The following is a 22,807-nucleotide window of genomic DNA, read 5'->3' as shown; positions in this document are numbered from 1 at the left end:
TCTTTCTTTCTTTCTTTCTTTCTTTCTTTCTTCTTTCTTTCTTTCTCATTTGACGTTTCAACATTCTTTGTGATCTGAGTATTTCTCCACCAATAAGATTAGATAATTTATTTCTTGCCACTTTTTGGAATATTCTGCTCCAGTAAAGTCAGTCCCTTCACTCTTTCAAGAACATTCATATGCCAACTTCTGTACCTCCCATCTTTTGATCTGCAGCCTTGCCTGGAATGCCTTCTCTCCTGACTTGAATAAGTTCTTCTTCACTCTGTGAAGCCTTTCTTCTTCATGCCAGATCATCATGAACTTTCCTCCCTTTTAAATCTGCACATTGCTTTGAGCCTCTATCCAATGCATTAGCTGGCACTTCAATACTGACTATCCTGAACTGTTTATTGTTGATTTGCATACATCAACCATACTTTTACAATCAGATTTAAGCTCCTCATGGGCACAAATCTTGCCATGCTGGTTGTCCACCCCCCCCCCCCGCAAAGTGTAGTAGTATATATTGGCTGATACTACTTGGAAGGTTTAATATGAATTCAGGGGCATCTGGCTGGCTCAGTTGGAGGAGCATGCAACTCTTGATCTCAGGGTCATGGGTTCAAACCCCACACTGGGTATCGAGATTATTTAAATAAAAGAAAAAAACAACTTTGAATTCATATAGCCTTATAGGTACAATAACTTAATATTACTGAATCATTAAAAATTGAACGGAAAAGTTTCTTGAGCTCCTTTTAATGGGACTTCAGAATTAAGTTATTGTCTACATCTACAGGTAATATGGAAAGTAAATATACAAACTTCATTTTAGGATTTGCCAAAGGTCTTTCAAGTATCTCTTTCCATACAACCCATCTTTCCATAGATCATCTCTTGACAAAGCATGGATGAACAGGGAATCTTAAAGCTAATGTTAGAAGCCACATGACATTTCTGAGTCACCCATATTAAAGATTAACTTGATATGAAGACAGAGAATCTGTAATGATAAATATTATATCCTTGAAGATTATGTCATTTTTTAAAAATTAGCAGTACTCAAAATTTTCATGACTCCCTGAATGGTATAAACTGGAACACATCACATTAAAGTCTCGGTTAGAAGACTCCGTTAGGAAATAGGATAGCCTTACCTTTACATAATCATAGATGCATCTTTGCAAAATACTTTGTGCCTCCAGAGCAAATGTACTGAAGGTAAGTTTAATTAGTTTGTTTACAGGTGCAGTGATGAACCAGATGCAGTTTAAGTTCTTGTCATATCTTCCATTGGAGTCAGAATCAGGAGAGGCAAAGGTATTATTTGAACCTGTCAGATAACCACCACATCCTTGCCCAGGCCCTGCGTTAAAACAAAGACACATCACTAGGCAAACCAAAGAGAATAGATCTTAAATTTTACATGGAGGGTTTTAAACAATCACATAGTTTCTATTTTGGTAACACTTGCACAAAGAATGTTATCAGATGGTGCACCGGGCTTCAGTGGGTTTATGTGAGTGTTGCTCCCACTTGCATTAGCTTTTTTGTCACTTATTTCCTTTCTGCTCCTGTGAGTCCCCCTTCAGTCCTCCTTCTAGTCACCTAGAAAAGTGGGGAGCCGTATTTAGTTTTACATGCATTTTTAGAACTGTTGATGGGATTTTTTAAAAAGATTTTAGTTATCTATTTGACACAGAGAGAGATAGCGACAGCAGGAACACAAGCAGGGGGAGTGGGTGAGGGAGAAGCAGGCTCCCCGCAGAGCAGGGAGCCCGATGTGGGGCTCGATCCCAGGACCCTGGGATCACGACCTGAGCCGAAGGCAGTCGCTTAACCGACTGAGCCACCCAGGCGCCTCTGTTGATGGGATTTATTGAAGCTTTTTCTATCTTTGAAAAACCTAGTTTACAAAATAAAAGTGTTTTGCATAACAAAACCTGTGGAAACCATGAAGATATTTTACTTTTAGGTTCTGCTTTTATGAACACTATCAGATTGAAAACTGAATTTATGAAGAATTTACCCAACACTCCAAGATAATTGGCTCCCAACAAATCTTTTATGTAAACAACCTTTTACAAAGAGGCTGAGGGGCATTTAACACTACACACATGTAATACTACAGTCCAATTTATATTAAAACACACTCTATATTTGACTTTTTTTCCAAAAAGAAAGGGAAGCTGAAAAAGAACTTTACTGGTGAAAAAAAAAATTCTACTTTGATATAAAAATTTTGAGATTCATAATAAAAATAGAAAAGAGAGATAAACTCTCAAGATGACAGAATGGTCAACTATAAAAAAAATATGGAACAAAACCCTCAGAACAGAGGACATAGTTTTGTTCATTTCACAGTCCGAGGCAATACTTCAGAAATGATGTGAGAAGAGCATAAAAGGAAGACAAACTTAATGACGATTTTGAAACCGTTAGCATGAACTAAATTCAAAATAACCCTAGTAGGAATAGGGATTAAGTAGGTGCTCAAAGTAATGTTCATAAAGCTTACATTCTGCACAAATATAGATCATTATTAATTCCAAAATTAAATCTCACTGACATTGGCCTTTATTTGTCTCATTGTATTTATCTGTTAAGGGTGGAAAGATTGCTTGCAACATTAGGGGGCGCTAAGAATTTTGGCCTTGGAGCTTGGCAGGAAATGGAAACAAGGATGGCCCTCCTCACAGGCAAAGGGTATCAAACTTGCCGTGTGGTTTTCAGCATAGATGCATTATTTAGTAAGTCAGGCTGCCCTGTCCATAGCTTCAAGGTCAGATAAAACAATAGATTATTTGCACAGTCAGACTTTTCCTGGAGTTGAAAAGTTTCCAAAGGCCCAGTCCCTGATAAATCCATAGATGGTATATAGGACAAAATTATTCTGAAACCAAAGCAATGCCCAGTGCTGAACCACATATTGCTAATGACTCTGCTCACATGAAATAAGCCTGCAGCCTAAAAAAAAGAACTGGAGTTTGCACTGCTTATATATCCAGTGTGGACTGATTGTTACTTAAGAAAACCACTTAACCTGATTGACGGGCAGATCCGGGAAGAACAATGACTCAGGTTACTAATAAACTGACAAACGTATTTATTTACTAAATATTCGGGGCTTTTTCTTCAAAAAAAAATTTTTAAAGATTTATTCATTTTAGAGAGAGCCGACAGGGGGTGAGGGGCAGAGGGAAAGAGAGAGAATCACAAGCAGAATCCCCATGAGTGCAGAGCCTGATGTGGGGCTCGATCTCACAACCCTGAGACCACGACCCGAGCTGAAACCAAGAGTCAGACACTTAACCAACTGAGCCATCCAGGTGCCCCATTAAATACTGTTTTAATAGTCAGGGAAACATATTTAGTATTGAGGTGGGAAAAGATAAACGGCAGTCCAACAGCAGTGATAAGACGTAGGTAAATAATAATAATACAATTTAGGGAAAAAAAAAAAAACAGGTACCATAAAAGAGGCAGGGAAGTCTTGTGAGTTTTGTAGGAAGGGAGAGATTACTTCAGGCTATGAGGAGGTAGAATGTCCAAGGAAGAGGTGACATTTGATTCGGGTCTTTAAGGATAAACAGAACAAGACCATGTAGAAATGGGATCGGTATTGGCAATTCCAGGCGGAAAGAACCTCATAACCAAAGATGCAAGCGGACAAGAATTTACATTATATGCATAGGAAAGCATAATTCTGTTAGTGAACACTATCGAGTCCGTGAAGGGCAAGAAGACTGGGAAACAGGATCGGCTGTTCTGCAGAGGGCCTCATCTGTCAGATCATAGAACTGACCTTGAGATTTTATTCTGTGGATAATGGGGATCGACCTGAAAGGTTTTTGATTAGAAGAGTGATAGGGTCAGAATGCACTTTCTAAACAATTGTGATCTAAAAATGTATCTGGTAGTAGCATTACATGGAAGGGTATGGGACTGGAGGAGACGAGACCAGGAGAGAAGACATGGCCACAGTCTGGGCTGGAGGCAGCAAGGGCAGCAAAGAGTTGGAGGTTTGTATACCAGAAACTAGTATTGTTGGGCTTTAGTCTATGAATGCATCAGCTTTAAAAATTAAATGTTATTTTTAAAAGTTCAGACTACCTTATCACCACTTATTTATTAACTATTACTAATAAATTAATAAGGGCAAGATGATGATTGTATTTGGGTACAGTGACGCCATTATACACACTTATTATCCAATTGCACTGCTACCATACTGATGTCATAAGGCACACACACCCTCCCTCCAGGGAACCCAAAAGCAAGAACCCAAAAGTCGTTGGTGTGTGCTGCCACAGACCGACTGGTAGGTTGGACGATCCTTGATTCTTTAGCCCCTCTCTTTGCAGTACATTAGAATAGACAGAGTATGCTTTTCTATCCGCTTGATGTTACGCTTGGCCAAGTAACTGGCATGAGGTCTCAGAAAATTAATGGTTTTGAAGTAGGAAGAGGTCTTAAAGGGGCTTTGTGTTTTTCGGCTCATGCTCCCATGCTCGATTCACCAAGAGCTCATGTCCTAGGTAGCTGCTGATGGAAGAGAAAGTGGATTCACACAGTGCAGATCTGGACCCAGTCTGAACTGTGAAATCAATCAACCCGTAGCCCAGAACAGGCAGACAAACCAGTCTGCCAATCCATCAGTGATAAAAATAAATGCTAGAGGGATAAGCCACTGAACTTCGGCTGGTTTGTTATACAACATTACTGTGGCCAAAGCCGATCAATACCCAAATAGCTTGTTTGAGCGATTAAACTATAATAGAGCACATTGCTTAATTCATAGAATATACACACGGAATAAAAAAAAAAAAAGGAGAATTAACATTATCATCAGACAATCCTGGCTAAAATATTCAAATATTTGAAGTAAGCATAACATTATGTGAATGAATTATATAATTCATATTATATTTGAATAATATTTATGAGTAATACACTATATGAGTGCATAGTCAAATAATTGATGTAACATTATATGAGTAAACCCCTTTCAGTGTCTGTTTGGTGCAGGAAATGGTTATAATTGCTCTAATTCCCCTGCTTTAATATTTAAACATAGTGCAACTGCTCTTTGCTTCTGCTCCCCCTACAGCAAATGGAACCATAAATGTATCTCTTTGGGGAAAGACAGAGGTGAATATTAACAAAAGAAGGATCCTTTACCAAAAAGCACTTTGCCACATTACTGGTTCTATATTTCTATATTTCAACAATAACAGGATATATCAGAAAGAACTCTGTGATCATGAAATAGTTTCATACCCAAGACACTAATATTCATTTGTTATATTGATATTTTTAAATTTCCCTACTGCCCTTTCTAACCAATATCAGCCCTTAACCTTGACATGTTTAGCACCATAAATCCATCATCTTCCTTGTTACTACACAAATTCTACCATCCAGCAAACTCCCATCCATCAGCACCTCCTTCAGTCATGTTCTGTCATGACATCCTGTACCCGAGAACAAATGTCACTCTAACCTAGTCTTCCCTAAAATTGGAAACACTTCTTACAAAAGAGCTACTTCTTTAGAGAAAGAAAATGTTTGGCTAAAGACGTGTTGGAAATATAAACCCATAGTAAGCAGTGAAATGTAGATCGAGTCTGCTGAATTAAAAATCGGTAACTGAATCCTAAATTATTTCCCCCCAATAATTCAACTTCAGAGTGAAGCTCAAGCCAAGATAAATCTGACAAAGAAAAATAGTTCTATTATCTAAGAGAAAACATCTTGAAGCCTTTAGTGGAGACAGGTTCATTTCTAAATAGTTATTGGGAGAATGGACATTTTTGTGGCTGTTTTATTGAAGTCTTCTAGATAGGATCTCTATCCATCTCTGGACAGTCACTACTTGGACACATGGTGAATGGCAAGCCATCCTTACAGATAAAGACTGGCCTGACTTCGGGCATTTTCCTGTTCCCCAGGGAGCCAGCTGGAGCTTTAGCAGGTAGTCGAAGGAAGCTGACCAAAGCACAGGAAATAGAACATAAACACATTTAAAGCTGGTGCTTTAAGGAAATGGGGGTGCACTCGGATAGCTTCCTTTCTACCACACAGGACACAGGGCTAGAGCGCCATAATCCTTTCTCTGAATAAATCTTGCTGTGATTTTCAAAGCTGCATTATTCAATTGCCCTACAGCCGAGAATTCATTTTTTTTTTAAATTCACCTACGTTAAAGATGAACATGCTCTGTCTTTTTCTCTAAAAGCAAATTGGATTTATTTTTCTACTCTCTAACCTCAAACATGTGTAACCTTTTATGTATATAAAAAAAAATAATAAAAAATTAAATATATATTAAAATATAAAATGTTATGCTAGAAAAACAACGTAATGGGTTTTGTAACATGAATTGCATGTTTTGTTCTTGTTTGTTTTTAGTAACATCACTCAATCTGACTCATTTAAAAAATCCTAATTTGAGGCCCAGCCTAATTTAACTTAGAGTATGTATTTAGTCTGGTAATATTTGGGAAGCATAAAACGAAAATACTAAGAGAAAGGTAATTCCAGCAACTAATCAGCAGCTATAGTCACTAGAAAAAGAGCAATACAGTGTATAACAAACTTAGGAGAATTTTATCATTATCTTTTTACTAATTTTGCATTATTTAGATATTACTTTATGTATGCATCATCAGTCCCAGGGCATTTCACTCGAATCATTCTCACTAACTTTGAAACTGTAAAAATGATTTGCTAAGCAAAATAATATGATCATATCAATTGATGCAGCAAAGGATTTAACAAGATCCAACATGCATTCATGATAAAAACTCTCAGCAAACTAGGAATAGAAAGGAATTTTCTCAACTTGATACAGAGCATTTACAAAAACCTACAGCTAACATGATATCCGATGGTGAAAAACTACATGTTTTCATCTTAAGATCAGGAACAAGGCAAGGATATTTTTTCTCACCACTCTTACTCAACACAGTATTGGAATTCTTGCCAGTTAATAGGCAAGAAAAATTATAAACACAGACTGGAAAGGAAGAAATAAAATTGCCATTATTTTCAGATGTAGAAAATCCCAAGGAATCTACATAAAAATTCCTAAAACTAGTGAGTTCAACAGAACTCAAAATATAAGGACAATATGCAAAATCAGGCACACTTCTATATACTAATAAGGTGCATGTGGAAACCAAAATTAAAAATACAACTGCTACCCCCTGAAACCAATAGTACACTATAAGTTAACTAACTAGAATTAAAATAAAAAGTTAAAAAAATAAAAGTACAAATACAATTTCTCCAAAGAAAATGAAATCCTTAGGTACGTACTGCATGAAACATATACAGGATCTGTGTGCTAAAAATTACAAAATGTTGAAAGAAATCAGAGAAGACTTAACTAAATGGAGAGACATACATATTCATAGATTGGGAGACTTGACATAGTAAAGATGTCAATTATTCCTAAGGTGATGCATAGGTTTAATGCAATTCTTACCAAAACCCCAGCAAGATCTTTCTGTTTATATTAAAAAAATGCTTACTTTAAAATTTATATGGAAAAGTATAGGCCCTAGAATATTTAAAACAATCTTGACAAAGAAGAATAAATTTGGAGGAATCATTCCACCTGATATTGAGCCTTCCTATAGAGCTACAATAATCAAGACGGTATGACACTGGTGGAGATTTAGACACACAGATCAATGGAATAGAATAGAAAGCACAAATAGGGACACTGGGTGGCTCAGTTGTTAAGCGTCTGCCTTCAGCTCAGGTAATGATCTTGGGGCCCTGGGATCGAGACCCTCTGGCAGCCTCTCTCTCCCTCTGCTCCTCCCCCCTGCTCATGTTCATGCTCTGGCTCACTCTCTCTCAAATGAATAAAAAAATCTTAAAAGAAAAAAAAAAAACACACACAGAAATAGACCCACACAAATATGCTCAACTGATTTTTTTTTTTTTTTACAAAGCTGCAAACACAATTCAGTGGAGAAAGGATAGTCTTTTTAACAAATATTGCTAGAGCAATTGGACATTGAGAGGAAAAAAAAACTAACTTCAATCTAAACGTCAGACCTTAAACAAAAATGAGTTCTAACTGGATGACAGACATAAATGAAAAATATAAACCATAAAACTTTTAGAAGAAACCGTAGCAGAAAATCTTTAGGACCTCAGGATAGGCAAAGAGTTCTTAGAAACCAAAAGCATGGTATTTAAGAAGGAAAATTGATAAATTAAATTTTATAAAAGTTAAATACTTTACTCTAAGAAAGGTCTTGTTCAGAGTATGAAAAGGTAAGTTATGAACTGGGAAAAAATATTCGCAAACCACATACCTTAGAAAGACTACTATGAGGATATATATAGAACTGTCAAAATCCAACAGTAGAAAAACAAATAGTCCAATTAGAAAATGGACAAAAGATATGAACAGATATTTCACCAAAAAAGACACACACATGACCAAAAAAGCACACGAAAATTGTTCACCATTAGGGAAATGCCAATTGAAACCACAGTGAGATATTAATATACAGCTAGCAGAATGGCGAAAATTAACCCCCCCACACACAGAGCTCACTATAGAGTACAGCACTCTACAATGGGATGATGGGGGGTAGGAGTGGCCCCAAAGTATGGGCACAGAGAAAGTACAATGACTTTCTAACTAAATGTTAGAAATCAGGTGAAAATGGAGGAGTAGCGTCTTAAATTGCTGAGTGAAAATAAATGCCACACTAGAATTCTACATTCAGAGAAAATATCCCACAAAATTTAAGACAGACTAACACCATTTTCAGGAAAACCAAAACCAAAAACGTTTTTACCAGAAGATTTCCAACAAATAAAAAATCACAAAAGAGAATTCTTCAAAAAGAAATAAATTGGTCCCATAAGGAGGCAGAAAAATTGAGGAAGAAAAAAAAAACAACAGCAATGATAATACACATAATTACTAATTGCATAAAGCAATAAAAATGTTTTATGTTTTGTAGAGTTGAAACAACTGACATTAATAGCACAAAAGACAGGAAGTAGATAAATAGATTTAAAATGTTCTAAGGTCCTTATACTTATTATGAAGTGGTAAAAGGACTAATTTTATAAATTAGATGCTACTGAGTCAAGGATGAATGTTGTAATCTCTAAGGTAATCACTTAAAGACGAGGAACAGAATGTATAAGCAATGATTTAAAAAGGAGAACGACAGAAACTGATTAATTAAAGAAAAAAGCCAAAAAAGGATAAAGGAACGTAAGAACAGGTAGGACCAACAGAAAACAAATAACACAATGGGTCCATTTAAATCCAATAATGTTGGTGATTTCATTAGTTGAAAATATATGAAATTCTCAAATTGAAAGACAAAGCAAAACAAAACCTAAATATGTTCTTCAGGATAAGAAAAGTTTGAAAGGTTGAAAACTATCCCAAGCAAACACGAAGGAAAGAAAGCTAGGGAAGTGATACTAATTAGAAAAAGTAGACATTAAGACAAGAAGCATTTACAAAAAAATTGCATAATGATACAAGTCAACTCACCAGGAATATATAATTTTAAATGTGTATGCGCCACACTGCATTGCCTCAAGGTAAAAACAAGCAAAACTCTATCCCAGATATTTCTACTAAGCTTCTAATTCTTCTATCTGATGAACTACAGAAAATGAGCTGGATGTCTTAAATGCACCAAAATCTCCATACCCAAACCCAAAATTATTATGTTCTCCTACAAAACCTGATCCTTTCCTGGTAATTTTGTATTTGGATAGCGGTATCATCAGACGGTGGCAGTACCTTGTTCAAAGACCCCTGTGTCCCACTGACTCTACATCTCTCTACATTTTGTATTTTCACACTGCTCTCGTCATGCCCTGCCAAAACAACTGTAATACTTTCCTAATTTTTCCCTGCATAAAATGCTGCCCTTACTTCAAAACACTGTCCATACAGGTGCTAGGATGTGCTCTTTCAAATGAACCTATTAGGGGCGCCTGGGTGGCTCAGTCGGTTAAGCGGCTGCCTTCGGCTCAGGTCATGAGCCCAGGGTCCTGGATCGAGCCCCACATCGGGCTCCCTGCTCCGCGGGAAGCCTGCTTCTCCCTCTCCCTCTGCTGCTTCCCCCTGCTTGTGCTTGCTCTCCCCCTCTCTCTGTGTGTGTGTCAAGTAAATAAAATCTTAAAAATAAATAAAATAAATAAATAAAATGAACCTATTAGATCATAGTACTCTCCAGCTCAAAACAATTCATGGTTCCCTTCTATCTATGTGTACGGGGCCCTCTGCACGTAGCTTCTGTCTCTCTCTGCCGTCTCAGCTCCTACCATTCTCCACCTCATACCCCAAAGCATTATCAAATGAGGTGCAGGTCAGTCTGCAGCCTCTGAAATGGGATGCACCTGCAACTTTGTACATGTTTTTTCTTCTCTACAGAATGTTTTCCCAATGAACGTCTTCTCATCTTTCCAAGTTACTACTCTTTATGGATGAAATTTATGACATGCTTAATGAGTGCCAGGGAAATATTTTAGTTTAATCTCACCACAACCCTATCAGGTAGTCCCTATGAGTTTGTCCATTTCACAAAGGAGATCCTCGACATGTAGAGAGGAAAAGTAAAGTGTCCAGGGTCAAACCTGTTGGGATGGACAAGAACTGGGTTTGTTCCTAAGAAGTCTTGCTCCAGAGCTTACACTCTTTTAACAATCGGACAATTCAGGATTTACACTCTCTGTGATGCTTTCTCTAACAATCCTGTGTCCTCTTTACTCAACACCAAAGTATCACAGGTCCCTTCTTTTCTGCCTCCCCTACCCTTTGCACATACTTCTGTCAAAAAGCATTTATTACACCAAATGTACAATTACTTACTAACTCATCTATGTGAATGAACCTCTCAAGAGTAGGGACCTTGTTCAGTTCATCTTTGTATTGCCAGGGAGAAGTTCATTGCCTGCACAGCAAGCAGCTGGTGAATATTGTTGAATAAAAAACGAAGGAATGAATAGAAAATGTAAATCGTTATTAGATGTATCTCTGCATCTAGCATATGTTTACATGGGGATTTCTTGGAGTTAAATATATTTCTTGATTTGTAGAGTTGTTGTTATATTATGCACATATTATGTCTATGTACATGTACGTATGTACTTATATATTTTTTAACAAAATAACATGTTTCTCCTATGCATTAACCTGTTTTTAAAGCTAAGTTAGTTGATTTTTAGCACATATTTGATTGCCAAGAAACAATTAGCAGGATAACAATAAAAATATCACTGAAAGATTTAAAACACTGCCTAAGAGGTAGTATTTTCATAGGAAAATGCTTCTTTAGCTAAAAATTTGCAATGATAAATGACGTTAGATCTATTAGTTAAGTAAATTTAATCTCTGAGTATTAGATTTCAGCAAGCAGAGCAAATTTAATCACTTGTAAAATACAGGATACATTCATGTGCCGGCTCCACTAATCTAAAAGAAGTATGACTTACACCCCATACCTATCAGAACGGCTATTATCAAAAAGACAGGAAAAAGTAAGTGTTGGCCAGGGTGTGGAGAAAACGCAAACTTCTTGCACTGTTGGTGGGAATGGAGATTGGTGCAGCCATTGTGGAAAACAGGAAATTTTTCCAAAGGTAAAAAAATAGAACTACCACATGATCCACCAATTCCATTTCTAGGTATTTATCTAAAGAAAATGAATACACCAATTTGAAAAGACATGGACATTCCCATGTGCATTGCACCATTATTTACAATAGCCAAGATAGGGAATCAAAGTAAATGTCCAAAGATGGATGAATGGATCAAGATGATGTTACATACACAAATACATACATACATAGATCCACACAATGGAATATTATTTGGCCATAAAAAATGAAATCTTGCCATTTGCAACAACATGGATGGATCTAGAAGGTATAATGCTAAGTGAAATAAGTCAGAGAAAGACAAATATCATATGACTTCACTTCCATGTTGAATCTAAAATCATAATAAATGAACAAATGAAACCAAACAGACTTACAGAGAGCAAATGAATGGTTACAGGAGTGGGGGAATTGGACGAAATAGGTGAAGGGGATTAAGAGGTACAATCTGTCACTTATAAAATAAGTAAGACTTTGGGATGTAATGCGCAGCATAGGGAATATAGTCAATAACATTGTAATAACTTTGTTTTGTGACAGATGGTAGCTAGACTTATTATGGTAAACATTTTGTAATGTATATAAATATTGAAACACAATGTTGTACACCTGAAACTAATGCAATATTTGTATGTCAATTATTCTTCAATAAAAAATAAAAGAAGTATGACTTTATTTACTTAACATTGACAATTACAAAATCAAAAGTCATAAATTTTTAAAAAAATGTTCTGCTTAGAGAAAGAAGCCTTAATAGCAATGTGCTCTTCAGTCATAAAATAGATTTCGATATAGAAGAGGGAGAATTCATAAAACCAGACCCAGATTCCCATAGCTTTTAATCTTTTTTTTTTTTAAGATTTTATTTATTTATTTATTAGAGAGCAAGCGAGAGAGAAACAGCATGAGAGGGGAGAGGGTCAGAGGAAGACGCAGTCTCCCTGCTAAGCCGGGAGCCCGATGTGGGACTCGATCCCAGGACTCCGGGATCGTGACCTGAGCCGAAGGCAGTCGCTTAACCAACTGAGCCACCCAGGTGCCCCCAGAATCCCATAGCTTTTAAATAAAAATTTAGGGGCATCTGAGTGGCTCAGACGTTAAGCGTCTGCCTTCCGCTCAGGTCACGATCCCAGAGTCCTGGGATCGAGCCCCGCATCGGGCTCCCTGCTCGGCGGGAAGCCTGCTTCTCCCTCTCCCACTCCCCCTGCTTGTGTTCCCTCTCTCGCTGTCTCTCTCTGTCAAATAAATAAATAAAATCTTTAAAAAAAAATAAAAAAATAATTTAAAGAGGGACACAGAACTATGTTTTTGTTCTTGCTGATATATTAATTTACACTTGTGCTATGGATATTTCAACTTTTATTACTTTGGTGGAGACAAAGTGGAGACAGGGATTCCTTTCCCAGTTCTGCTCAAGACTTGCTAAGTGACCTTGGCAAGTTACATAATGTATTTGTGACTTAGTTGCCCAATTCATAAACTAATCTTTATAAGAGAGTACCAATCAGGGTTATAACATAAAAATAAATGCCCAAATTCCTTCATTTTGTTAGAATCCTGTGGTGAGGAATTTTACTAAATTGGAAGCCATAATTTTGGACTAGAAGGTTTTATTTGTTATACAGAGATCTATTACCTTTACATTCTAAGGCAATTATATTCCACTTAACTGTGCTAATTCTTTATCAATATGCCATGCAAAGCCAATAAAACAGATGTGACATTTGTCTGATATTTGTCAACATGAGAAGGATATGTGATTTTATTGCGTATATATTTTAGAATTACATTAATATATTATGTATTATGAGCCATAATATGCATATGTGTGTATTACATATACATATATGTTACATATACATACACAGTATTTCATGTAAATATCAACACTATTTATAATATAAACACTATAGATATATATAAAATATACCATATATCTATATAAATATATACATATTATACAATATTTATATTATAAATATAACATGGCAGAATATAATATAAATATAACTGTTTTATAATATAAAATTATGACAAATATTAATATTATAAGAGAACAGCAACTGCTGTACCATACACACTATTTTTGTAGTGGTAGCATATGAGCAAATACACTACTTGGAGCTAGGTACAAATTGGAATGCTGGTACTAGAAAGCAGGCAGTATCAAGGAGAAGATCAAAGTGGAGAAAAGTAGCTCTATCTAGGCCAAAAAGGAACTAAAGGAATGACCTGCCTTTCAGAAAACTCACCCCCACGATCCCTCTTCGTCCCTGGCTCCATTTACCGACTGCCCCAGAGGTGATGGGCGTTGATTAGGAAAAGGGTGAATCTGGGAGACAATCAAACCTGGCTCAAAGCTTGGCTTTGCCTCTTACACACTATTTGACCACAGACAAATTACTTAATCTCTCCACTTCTTATTTCTTCCTCTGTAAAATGGGACAATCCCTGTCTCATGGGCAGTTGTGAGGATTAGATGAGACCATCTAGGGAAAGCCTCTGTCCTACATCTAGCACATAGTGGGCGCTCAGGGACAGGCAGTCACTATCATTATGCCCTGGGACTTTGCGATGTCTTCATTTGGGAGTGAGCAGAAAGTACAACTACCACAAAATTAATAGATTTTTTGGATATCATGACAACAAGAAGGATAGAGTCCCACGGCCCTAATGATGTTTCATTTCTAAACAACTGATTTACAACCAAAGAATTTTTTTTTAATGTTTATTGCTAGCCAGAGATAGTTTGCATTTATGCTCCTGCAAACACTACATCAAAGTCAAGCTGATCCGAGTAAGGATAATAATAATTATTATAGGGAACCTGTGGTTACAAATAATTTAACTCAAAACACCTGGTTTTGAGAACATCTGCGATAAGACTAGATTCCATTTTGAGGAGGGCTGGTGTGGCCTAGGTTAATGCAGGATAATTACTTTCCAGCTTTTGTTCACCCGAATGTTTTCCAGTGTTAGCTTATGATTTACCACTAACTCGATTTTGTCACTCAGTTCGGTCTCCATAATACCATCTGGTTTTATTTTTCCCCAACAACAGCCCTACTCTTCAAACGGGTCATTCCAGGGGGGAGGGGGCATACATTCTGACGTTGGAATATATTTTAATAAAAATCTTTCCTTTCCTTTTGCCGATCTGGAATTTTACCCCTGTCTACTTGTTTTTGTAAGGTTTTGGTGAACTAAGCATTGCTGTTTTCTTTACTGTAGCCCCACATTCTCTGCTCAGCAAAAAACCCTTTTCAATAAAACCCACAAAGAAGAAGCTGCAGATAACCTTGTCTTTGTATCTCTCAAGGGAAATCCGATCACCAGTGAAGGTTACAAGGCTTAAATAAGTGGGTGGAACTAAGCTCAGTCTAGTTTTCTGCAAATGGGTGTACAATTTCAGCTCATCTCATTCTCAGACTTCATCAGAGGGAACAAATGACATTAAGAGAACAAACACCATGGCTTTCAAGTAATCCCCCCGCTAGTGCTAAACCGAGAATTACTTGAGCAGTGATTTATAAAATTACTCAAGTTATAACTCTACGCTCTTACTGCACTTGTACTTTCAAAAGTAATATGGTTTGGCAGCTCTTATCAGGCTGTTAAGGAGCACACGGAAACATACACGTATCGGTATTCAGAGTCACTGAATGTTCTTAACTTTATTCTTTTACCATCTAGCTACAGAATTTTAGAATGCCTCTCAAAGTCCAGACATGACACCAAAACTGAAACTGAAAAGATAACTAGAAGCCAGAGTCTGATTCTGACATGTTGTTACATTTTTCGAAGCCAGAGTCTGATTCTGACATGTTGTTACATTTTTCTCCATCTGTTCTGGCCGTATTTTCCGCCGTTAGGGCCGCAGACTCCCACTGCTTTGGTCAGTCTCCCCTTTCCTCTCTTGTCCCCCCGCACCAACAAACTCAGGTTCAACTCCCTCAGCTTCCCCCCACTGCTCCCAGGGCCTTCCTTTAGCATGTTGGAGAGACATTTTCCAGATGTTATGGCAGTGGGCAAAAATCCAAGGGCCAGACACACATGACCCAGAGGCTGAGTCTGATCCAATACTCCCAACCAATTCTCTGAGGGCGAAAGTGATCCAATTTACTACCCTGAGTCATAGCAGAACTATAGGAACCATGATCGAGAAGGAGGTACATCTCGATACAATACAATGTATAGTATATCATTTGTATTACACATAAGAGAATTAATCATTAAGTAGGTACAATGTGTCCACCTAGTCTTTAATGCATTCACACAGCCTGTTAATATTGATGTAGTATCAATACGTGAAAAATTTAGCTTTTGATTTCAGATTTAGGTTATAAAACATACTTTAGGGTTTGCTGGTTAGACTTCAGTGCAAAGTGAGTAAGAATGAACAAAACAATCATTACTCCATGGAGGGGTCCTCTTGATGATAATGACCCCAGCTGTACATACTCCAGAGATAGGGGGGGGCAGGTCATGGAGCTTTACAGAAGCCCAAGACCACAGCATTATTTTCTGATAATGTAACAGTCTTCCTCTTGGACATCTAAGGAACTTTACAGGAATTAGCTACTTCATCCCCGTTGTATTCTTAAGAGAAAGACAGTGGTAATTTTTCAAACTGGTCTTTTTTTTAGCAGATAAAAACTGAGCTCAAACATGCTAAAGGGCTTTTCTAAAAGCATCTTACCGGACAATGATGTAATGGGATGATTAGGTCATAGTCACCTGCTTTCTAGTCTACAGCCCCTCCCATATGGGCACGTTTCCATCTTTGTGGAGCACGATTTATTTTGTTCTTGTTAAACATGTACTTTGGTATTTTTGCCTTTGCCTCACAGCAAGGTCTGTGAGTCTGACTGTACTGCCACCTGACTTGTTCCCTATATGGCACTTACCCGAGGAAGGGACAGGCAGTGGCCCTCATCCTCCGCACATGGACTGTGGACAAGAGGGAGCTGGGAGCTTTAGTCACACGTTCAGTGTCTCCAGTCTCTAGTCACTGACACCCCCTTGTCATGATATTGCCATAGTCTCCGGGTGACATCACGTCCTTGTCCTTCTAGGAAATGTCATCCTTAAGGGTCACTCTTTACTCTCTCCTTGGCTACTCACTGATCCAAAGGCCTACCAATTTCACACCTAATCAGGCCAGGGTCAGTTTCTGACCCTGAGATTTTGCTAAAGTGTTATAAACACATTACTTTAAAAAACAAATGGAATTACCACGGTACTACACAAATTATGTACTTTAAATCCCCGATCTAATCAAATAGCTAGAAGCTTGGTGTCTAATGTGATGAGCGTGTCATGACTAAGACTGACTGAGCAGCACTCTGACATGAGACCAGGACAGGAAGAAGCAACAGAGGCTGTGGAAGTTTAAAAACATGTTTGCAAGTCTGAAATGCTTCACAAGACACACATGTAAGCACAATCATGGCCAAAGTAGCCCCTGGGGATCAAGGAGGGGCAAAAACTCAACCAGCAGAAATTAATAGAACAAAGGGTACTTATAAATGTCAATTCTGCACTAGACAGTGTTCCCATTTCAGCCAAATCCACAGGACTGATGGCTTTTTAAACTTTCTTAGATCCTCGATACCACTGACAATCAGACAAATCTCACTCTCTTGAGAAAAACACTCAGATAATTTCAGAGTTTCACAGATCCCTAATGCCTGGCATGATCACTCTGCTGGTCGTCTTCTCTCAGGATCAATTATTCATAGAATGCTGGAGTGCAGGGGGAAAGGAGATTAACTTTATAGTTAGATATTAGCCCCTGTAAAGGGCCTGCCTTGCTTTCTCTGGGCCTTACATCCTATGCATTATGGTTCTTTAATACAGAAGTATTAAAGAAAGGACGAAACTTGAAAGGACGAAACTTAATTTCGTCCATGAAATTAAAGGACGAAATTTAATTTCCCTACATATTTACTAATTAACAACAAACCATGGGATATTTGCCCCAAATTTGTTCGGACCCATTAGCAATACAAATGAAGAAGGAGTTCACCTCAAAATCACATAGTTACATGAGCGGGCTCTCCACTGACTTCTGAAAAACTGAAGCAGATGTATATAAAGTATTGTCAAATGTATCATCTAAACGGCAAATTTGCAAAACTCTAGTGTGTTAGTCAAGATGAACTAAACTGGAATGTCACAGACTAAAATGGTCTCTTCACAGCAATTATTTGCTCTGTGAAAATACTGTTTTCCAGGCTGAACTGACAGTTTTGGACATCCACTGTCGAAAATTCATGTGACTATTGAAAACTCACTGTCGGGTCCACAGAGGTGCTCTCCCCTTTCTATGGGAAAGTGCAGTGGTTTTAAATGGATAAGACAGAAGTGAAAGGTGCATCCAAGTGGTCAAGTCTAACGTGTTGTTTTTTTAAATCCAGATCTATAACTAAAAGAATTCAATCTACTCTTAATTGCTCTTTCCCCTACTTCCTTACCATAAACAAACAAAAAAACAAACAAAATTGAAAAGTTTTACAGAATGACCAGTAAACTTATATGTGTGGCTTATATGTGTGGTCTTGAAGGCTTTGTGAGACCAAAGCAATATAAAAAGGCAACACCTAGGTTTTCAGCAAAAAAAATTACCGTTAAAGATTACTCAAAATCCCTTTTGAGGGATTTTGAGATATTTTCAAGTGTCTGAGAGCATTTATAGAGATGAAAAAGAGGCAAAAGTCGTCATCATGAAATGCAGTGATCACACCACTCTGACAATCAATGACATTCCATTTCTGCTCCTTGCACTTGAACCCTTCCTAAAACTGTGACCAGAGGAAAACAGTAATTGACCGAAAGAGCCCAGTGCTCATACATGAACAATGCATTTGACAATATAAGAATTTCCCTTCTGTGCCACTTTAGTTCAGTAAAATTATAGTAAGTCCAAATGCCTTCTTTGTAGCTCAGAAAAACAGTAATTAATGAGGCTAGGGAACGCTGACTGACTCACTCGGGAAGCTTCATGCAGATGACAACGGTGGAGAGCATAAGACTATTTCAATGGTCATGTGAGAATATATTAGGAAAAAGAAAAACAACTTGAAAGCAGGTAACAAGAGCAAATGCAAATATATGTCATTTGATTCTAAAGTCTGTGCTAAAGGCAAGAATGTATGGGTTCTTTTGTGCAAAAATCTCCAAAGGAAAATGAATTTTTCTTTCAAAATAGCTTCTGTGTTTTGTACGCCACTTCACTTAGGCAAATTCTATTGAGGCAGTACTCCTGTCTGCCCCTGAGACTTGCTTTCAAGTGATGTTGATATAGCTAAGTAGGGTAGGTGGCAGGGTGGTTTTCTGATACAATTTGCCATGATGTCTATGTTTTATCGGGAAGCTTTCACAATACAAATGTCTAATTGCTTCCCTTAGAAAAATGCACAAAAAAGTAAAACATCAAATGTAAAGAAAGCTTAAGGTAAGCTTGGCTTTGGATCAGAGGGATGAGGGTGATCTACAGCATTCTACTTTCTCAGTTTCTCTTAGATGCTTACCTTTCCTTCTGTTTCTACTCTCACTGTGTCAGTTTGAACCTTCAACCTTTGCCATCCGGAATTCTGTAATTAGCTTCTTCTCAAGTCATAGGGTCCCCCTGCCCCAACCTTCCTCCACCCTGCTACCACTATCATCTTTCCAGAAGCCATGAAGTTTTTACTTAAAATTTTCCCAAGGCTCCTCATCATTTTAAGGACAAAGTCAACACAGGTCATGAGGCCTTCTCTCTTGATGGGGCCCTTGCCTGCTTTTAGGCTAAACTGTCGTTTCTGTCAGTGGTAAAATGAAGTTCAGGTCTCATTAGAGATAGTTGTGTAGGGAGACCTTACCTTTGTATACCAGAGAGGTATATTAGGTGAGTGATTTTTTTAAATCAAAATATATCATATATAATTTTTAAAACCAAAACTTTATGTGACATATTCTTTGAAATTTAAATGAAAAGCAACTTTAGTCAGGTGAAAAAAAATAAGTAAAGCAGAAAAGTAACAGTCATGAAAAATAGATTTACATATCCCAAATTCTTACCCAGTGTCTGCCGGAAAGATATTTTCCAACCTCTTGCCGTTTGAAATGAATCAGTCTTGAATACCAGAAGCAAACTATGATTGCTGCTCCTAACATTTGGTGGAAGCTCGGAACCACAGAATTTGCCAAGAAGGGGATCACTGATGTTAGAACCATCATAAATTGCCAGGTAGTCTTGGGAGCAAAATGTGGAAGGAACCACATCAAAGTCACTAAACCTGTAGAATGAACCTTGTTAATACTGATGTTCTCCATTTGAATTTCCATTACATTATACCCTTCATTCTTGTAAAAACAAAAACAAAACAAACAAGACAAGACAAAGGCTAGAAGCAGAACATCCATGCTTTACTTGATAGCAAATACTAGAAACAATATGCTATTTTACTGATTTGATGGCTATAAGCAAAAATTCACATTTAAGGTTGTTGTAGTTGTTACAGGAACTTCACCACATATCTCCAGCTCTCTGCTTTCCTGATATTTGAGAGAATTGCCCTTCTGTGCACACTCTGAGCTTCTACATGGCCTTAAGACTTGCTTTGGCCATAGAAATATAAGCAGGAGTGATACCTATCCCTTTTTGGAAGACATTTTTAAAAAATTACTACTCAGTTTGCCTTCCCACTGCAGTGATGGATCATGGATTCAAATGCAGAAATGAAGCTTCCATCAGCCTGGGCTGCTAAGTGACCAGGCCACACTGGACATACTCATACAGGTGAGAAATAAACTCACTAAGCTACTGTGCCTTGGGCATGTTTGTTACCACTTGTAACTATCCTGACAGATACATCCTTAACTTCACTTTTCTGGCCTGAGATAATACTTTAATCTAAGGCCTATGCTCTGTTATGTCAAGTAACTATTCCCAGAGTTCCCAAACAAGCAAGGCTTTCTACATGGTTTATCTTTAGGGCTTTAGGATGGGTTTAATATAAATTATTTTTTCTTAAACCTGTTTAAATTATTTGATATCCTGCCCTCATTTTTGTAGGTTCTTCTGCTTTCTCAGCTGTTTTTTCCTTTTTGCTAGCAGCTACAATAATAACATATAATACAGAATAATTTGTGGGGCTCCTGGGTGGCTCAGTCAGTTAAGTGTCCGGCTCTTGATTTCAGCTCAGGTCATGATCTCAGGGTCGGGAGATAGGGCTCTGCGCTCAGCACGGAATCTGCTTGCCCCTCTCCTTCTGCTCCTTCTTGCACTCTCTGTCTCTCTCTCTCTGTCTCTCTCTCTCTCTTTCTCTCTCAAATAAAATTTAATACAGAATAATTTGAAAATATCTAATTTGAAAATTCCTTCTAAGAGCCTTGAGAAAAAAAGGATCTGCAAAATTTTTATAAAGCTTTAACTAGTTCAATTTTTTCAAACTGATGGTTAAGAACAAGATGAAAAATTCTTTATTTTCTTCAACCACATGTAATATTTAATGCTCTTGTAAAAAAGATGACAGGACAGTAGCTAGATAATTTCCAAAAATACTACATCCATTTTTTATTCTCCTTGGGTAACACATTTATTTTCTACAACATGAATCCATAAAGAAAGATAAAGATTTGCATTTCCAAGAGGACTCAAAGCTGTTTTGGCTTTTTATTTTTTATCATTTTTCTAGAGCACAGAAGATTATCTGGAAAAGCCCAATGATAGGAAAGCTTATGTTGCCAGTATACTTTGAGAACACTGGTAGAAGAATTCATGTTTTACTAATGTCTACAATTTCTGTAAAGCCTGGGATAATATCTGTTTTATAGAATGTAGGTTCTTAGAAAGAGTATAATAAATTTTCCAAACATGCTGATATGAACTTTGACTATGATAAGCCCAGGGTCCACGCAGGAAACAGAAATACACGTTATCAACACATACAGTATATATATCACCTATAATCCTACACATGTAGAAGCAAATCCTGTGCCACCATGGCACGTGACAAGAATGACCCCTTATACTGCCATTCTAGGCAGGTGATCACTTCATAGGCCTCCTGCTCTGGACCATCTGGCATTTTTTGTTTATTCTTTTATCCCTTGGACTTAAAGGACTTTTTGGCCCTTGGGGCACAGCTTCCTTACGAATAGTCCCGGGGGAGATCTGCAGATTTCTTCAAGGTCCAGCCTCTAGACCGCTTACTGTCTGGTACAGAAACCCAATCAGGCTGGATGAGACTTTAACAGTCCAAAGACCCATTTGACATATGAGGTTTCTAGAGACAAACAGTGGAGAGTATACAATTTTTACGGATGAAAGTGATCCCCATTTAGTGGGGAGGTAGGTAAGAAAGATTCTAGCCCATCTCGACCTTCTATAAAAAATTCTAGATTGCTGTGAGCTACATGAAATTTCGGAGTCTTCTGCCATATGCTGTATATCACTGAAACACAAGAGTTACAAATACATCATCTCAGATGAATGTGGTTTTGACTTTTATCACTGATAATGGAGGTTATATCCCCTTAATCAATACTGTGGGGAGTAGGTAGGATTAGGGGAGAGTTTTACTGATGATGTAAGCAATATCGTCTAGCACTAGTTTAGAGGGGCTCTGATATATGAACAAATACATTCCTTAAGTAGTCAGGAAACACTTGCCCTTCAAGAGATAGCATAGGGAAATATTAAGGACATGGCTTTGGGATAAAATACGATGTGAATTCAGATTCTGACTCTTCATTTAATAGCATATCACATTGAGAAAGTAATTTGACCCATCTGAGCTTCAATTTTCTCATCAGTAAAACGGGTTTAATAATATATGCCTCCTACAACTGTTTAAAGAATGAAAGAGAATTATGGAAAGTATCAATTAAAGTTCCTTGTACATAATAAGTGCCCAACAAATCAAATACTTTCTCTTGCTGTTCCCAAGACAGCCTTATAATTTTACAACCCATTATACGAAGCTCCTTTGAAACTGTTGGAAAATTAAAACTCTCATTTTCACCGATAGAGTGCCTGTTTTTCCCCTTAATCCCTATTGGCCTGTATGGAGGGCAGGACACGTGGATTTATACTACCAAACAAGAACTTCCCTCTCCCTTCCTCGAGGTTCTCTTATATACCTCCTGCAAGAATCAGTGTTCTTTATTGTAAAGGAATATC

General features: G+C 37.5%; 1 protein-coding gene across 1 annotated transcript in view; it reads right to left on the bottom strand.

The window, feature by feature from the left end:
* The window catches only part of CUBN (cubilin), a 265,058-nt gene that overhangs the window by 20,447 nt on the left and 221,804 nt on the right, over positions 1-22,807 (bottom strand). The window contains exons 59-60 of the mRNA XM_073879866.1: positions 19,702-19,919; positions 1,140-1,348 (exon numbers count right to left, since the gene is read on the bottom strand). Coding sequence (XP_073735967.1) covers positions 1,140-1,348; positions 19,702-19,919 — 427 coding nt within the window. The remainder of the gene's footprint in view (positions 1-1,139; positions 1,349-19,701; positions 19,920-22,807) is intronic.

This window comes from Callorhinus ursinus, unplaced genomic scaffold, assembly GCF_003265705.2.
Source record: "Callorhinus ursinus isolate GAN/ISIS: 27379988/994484 unplaced genomic scaffold, GSC_fseal_2.0 scaffold36, whole genome shotgun sequence".
NCBI lineage: Eukaryota > Metazoa > Chordata > Mammalia > Carnivora > Otariidae > Callorhinus > Callorhinus ursinus.
The sequence above is the reverse complement of the archived record's forward strand: the minus strand, read 5'-3'. Positions and strand labels throughout refer to the sequence as shown.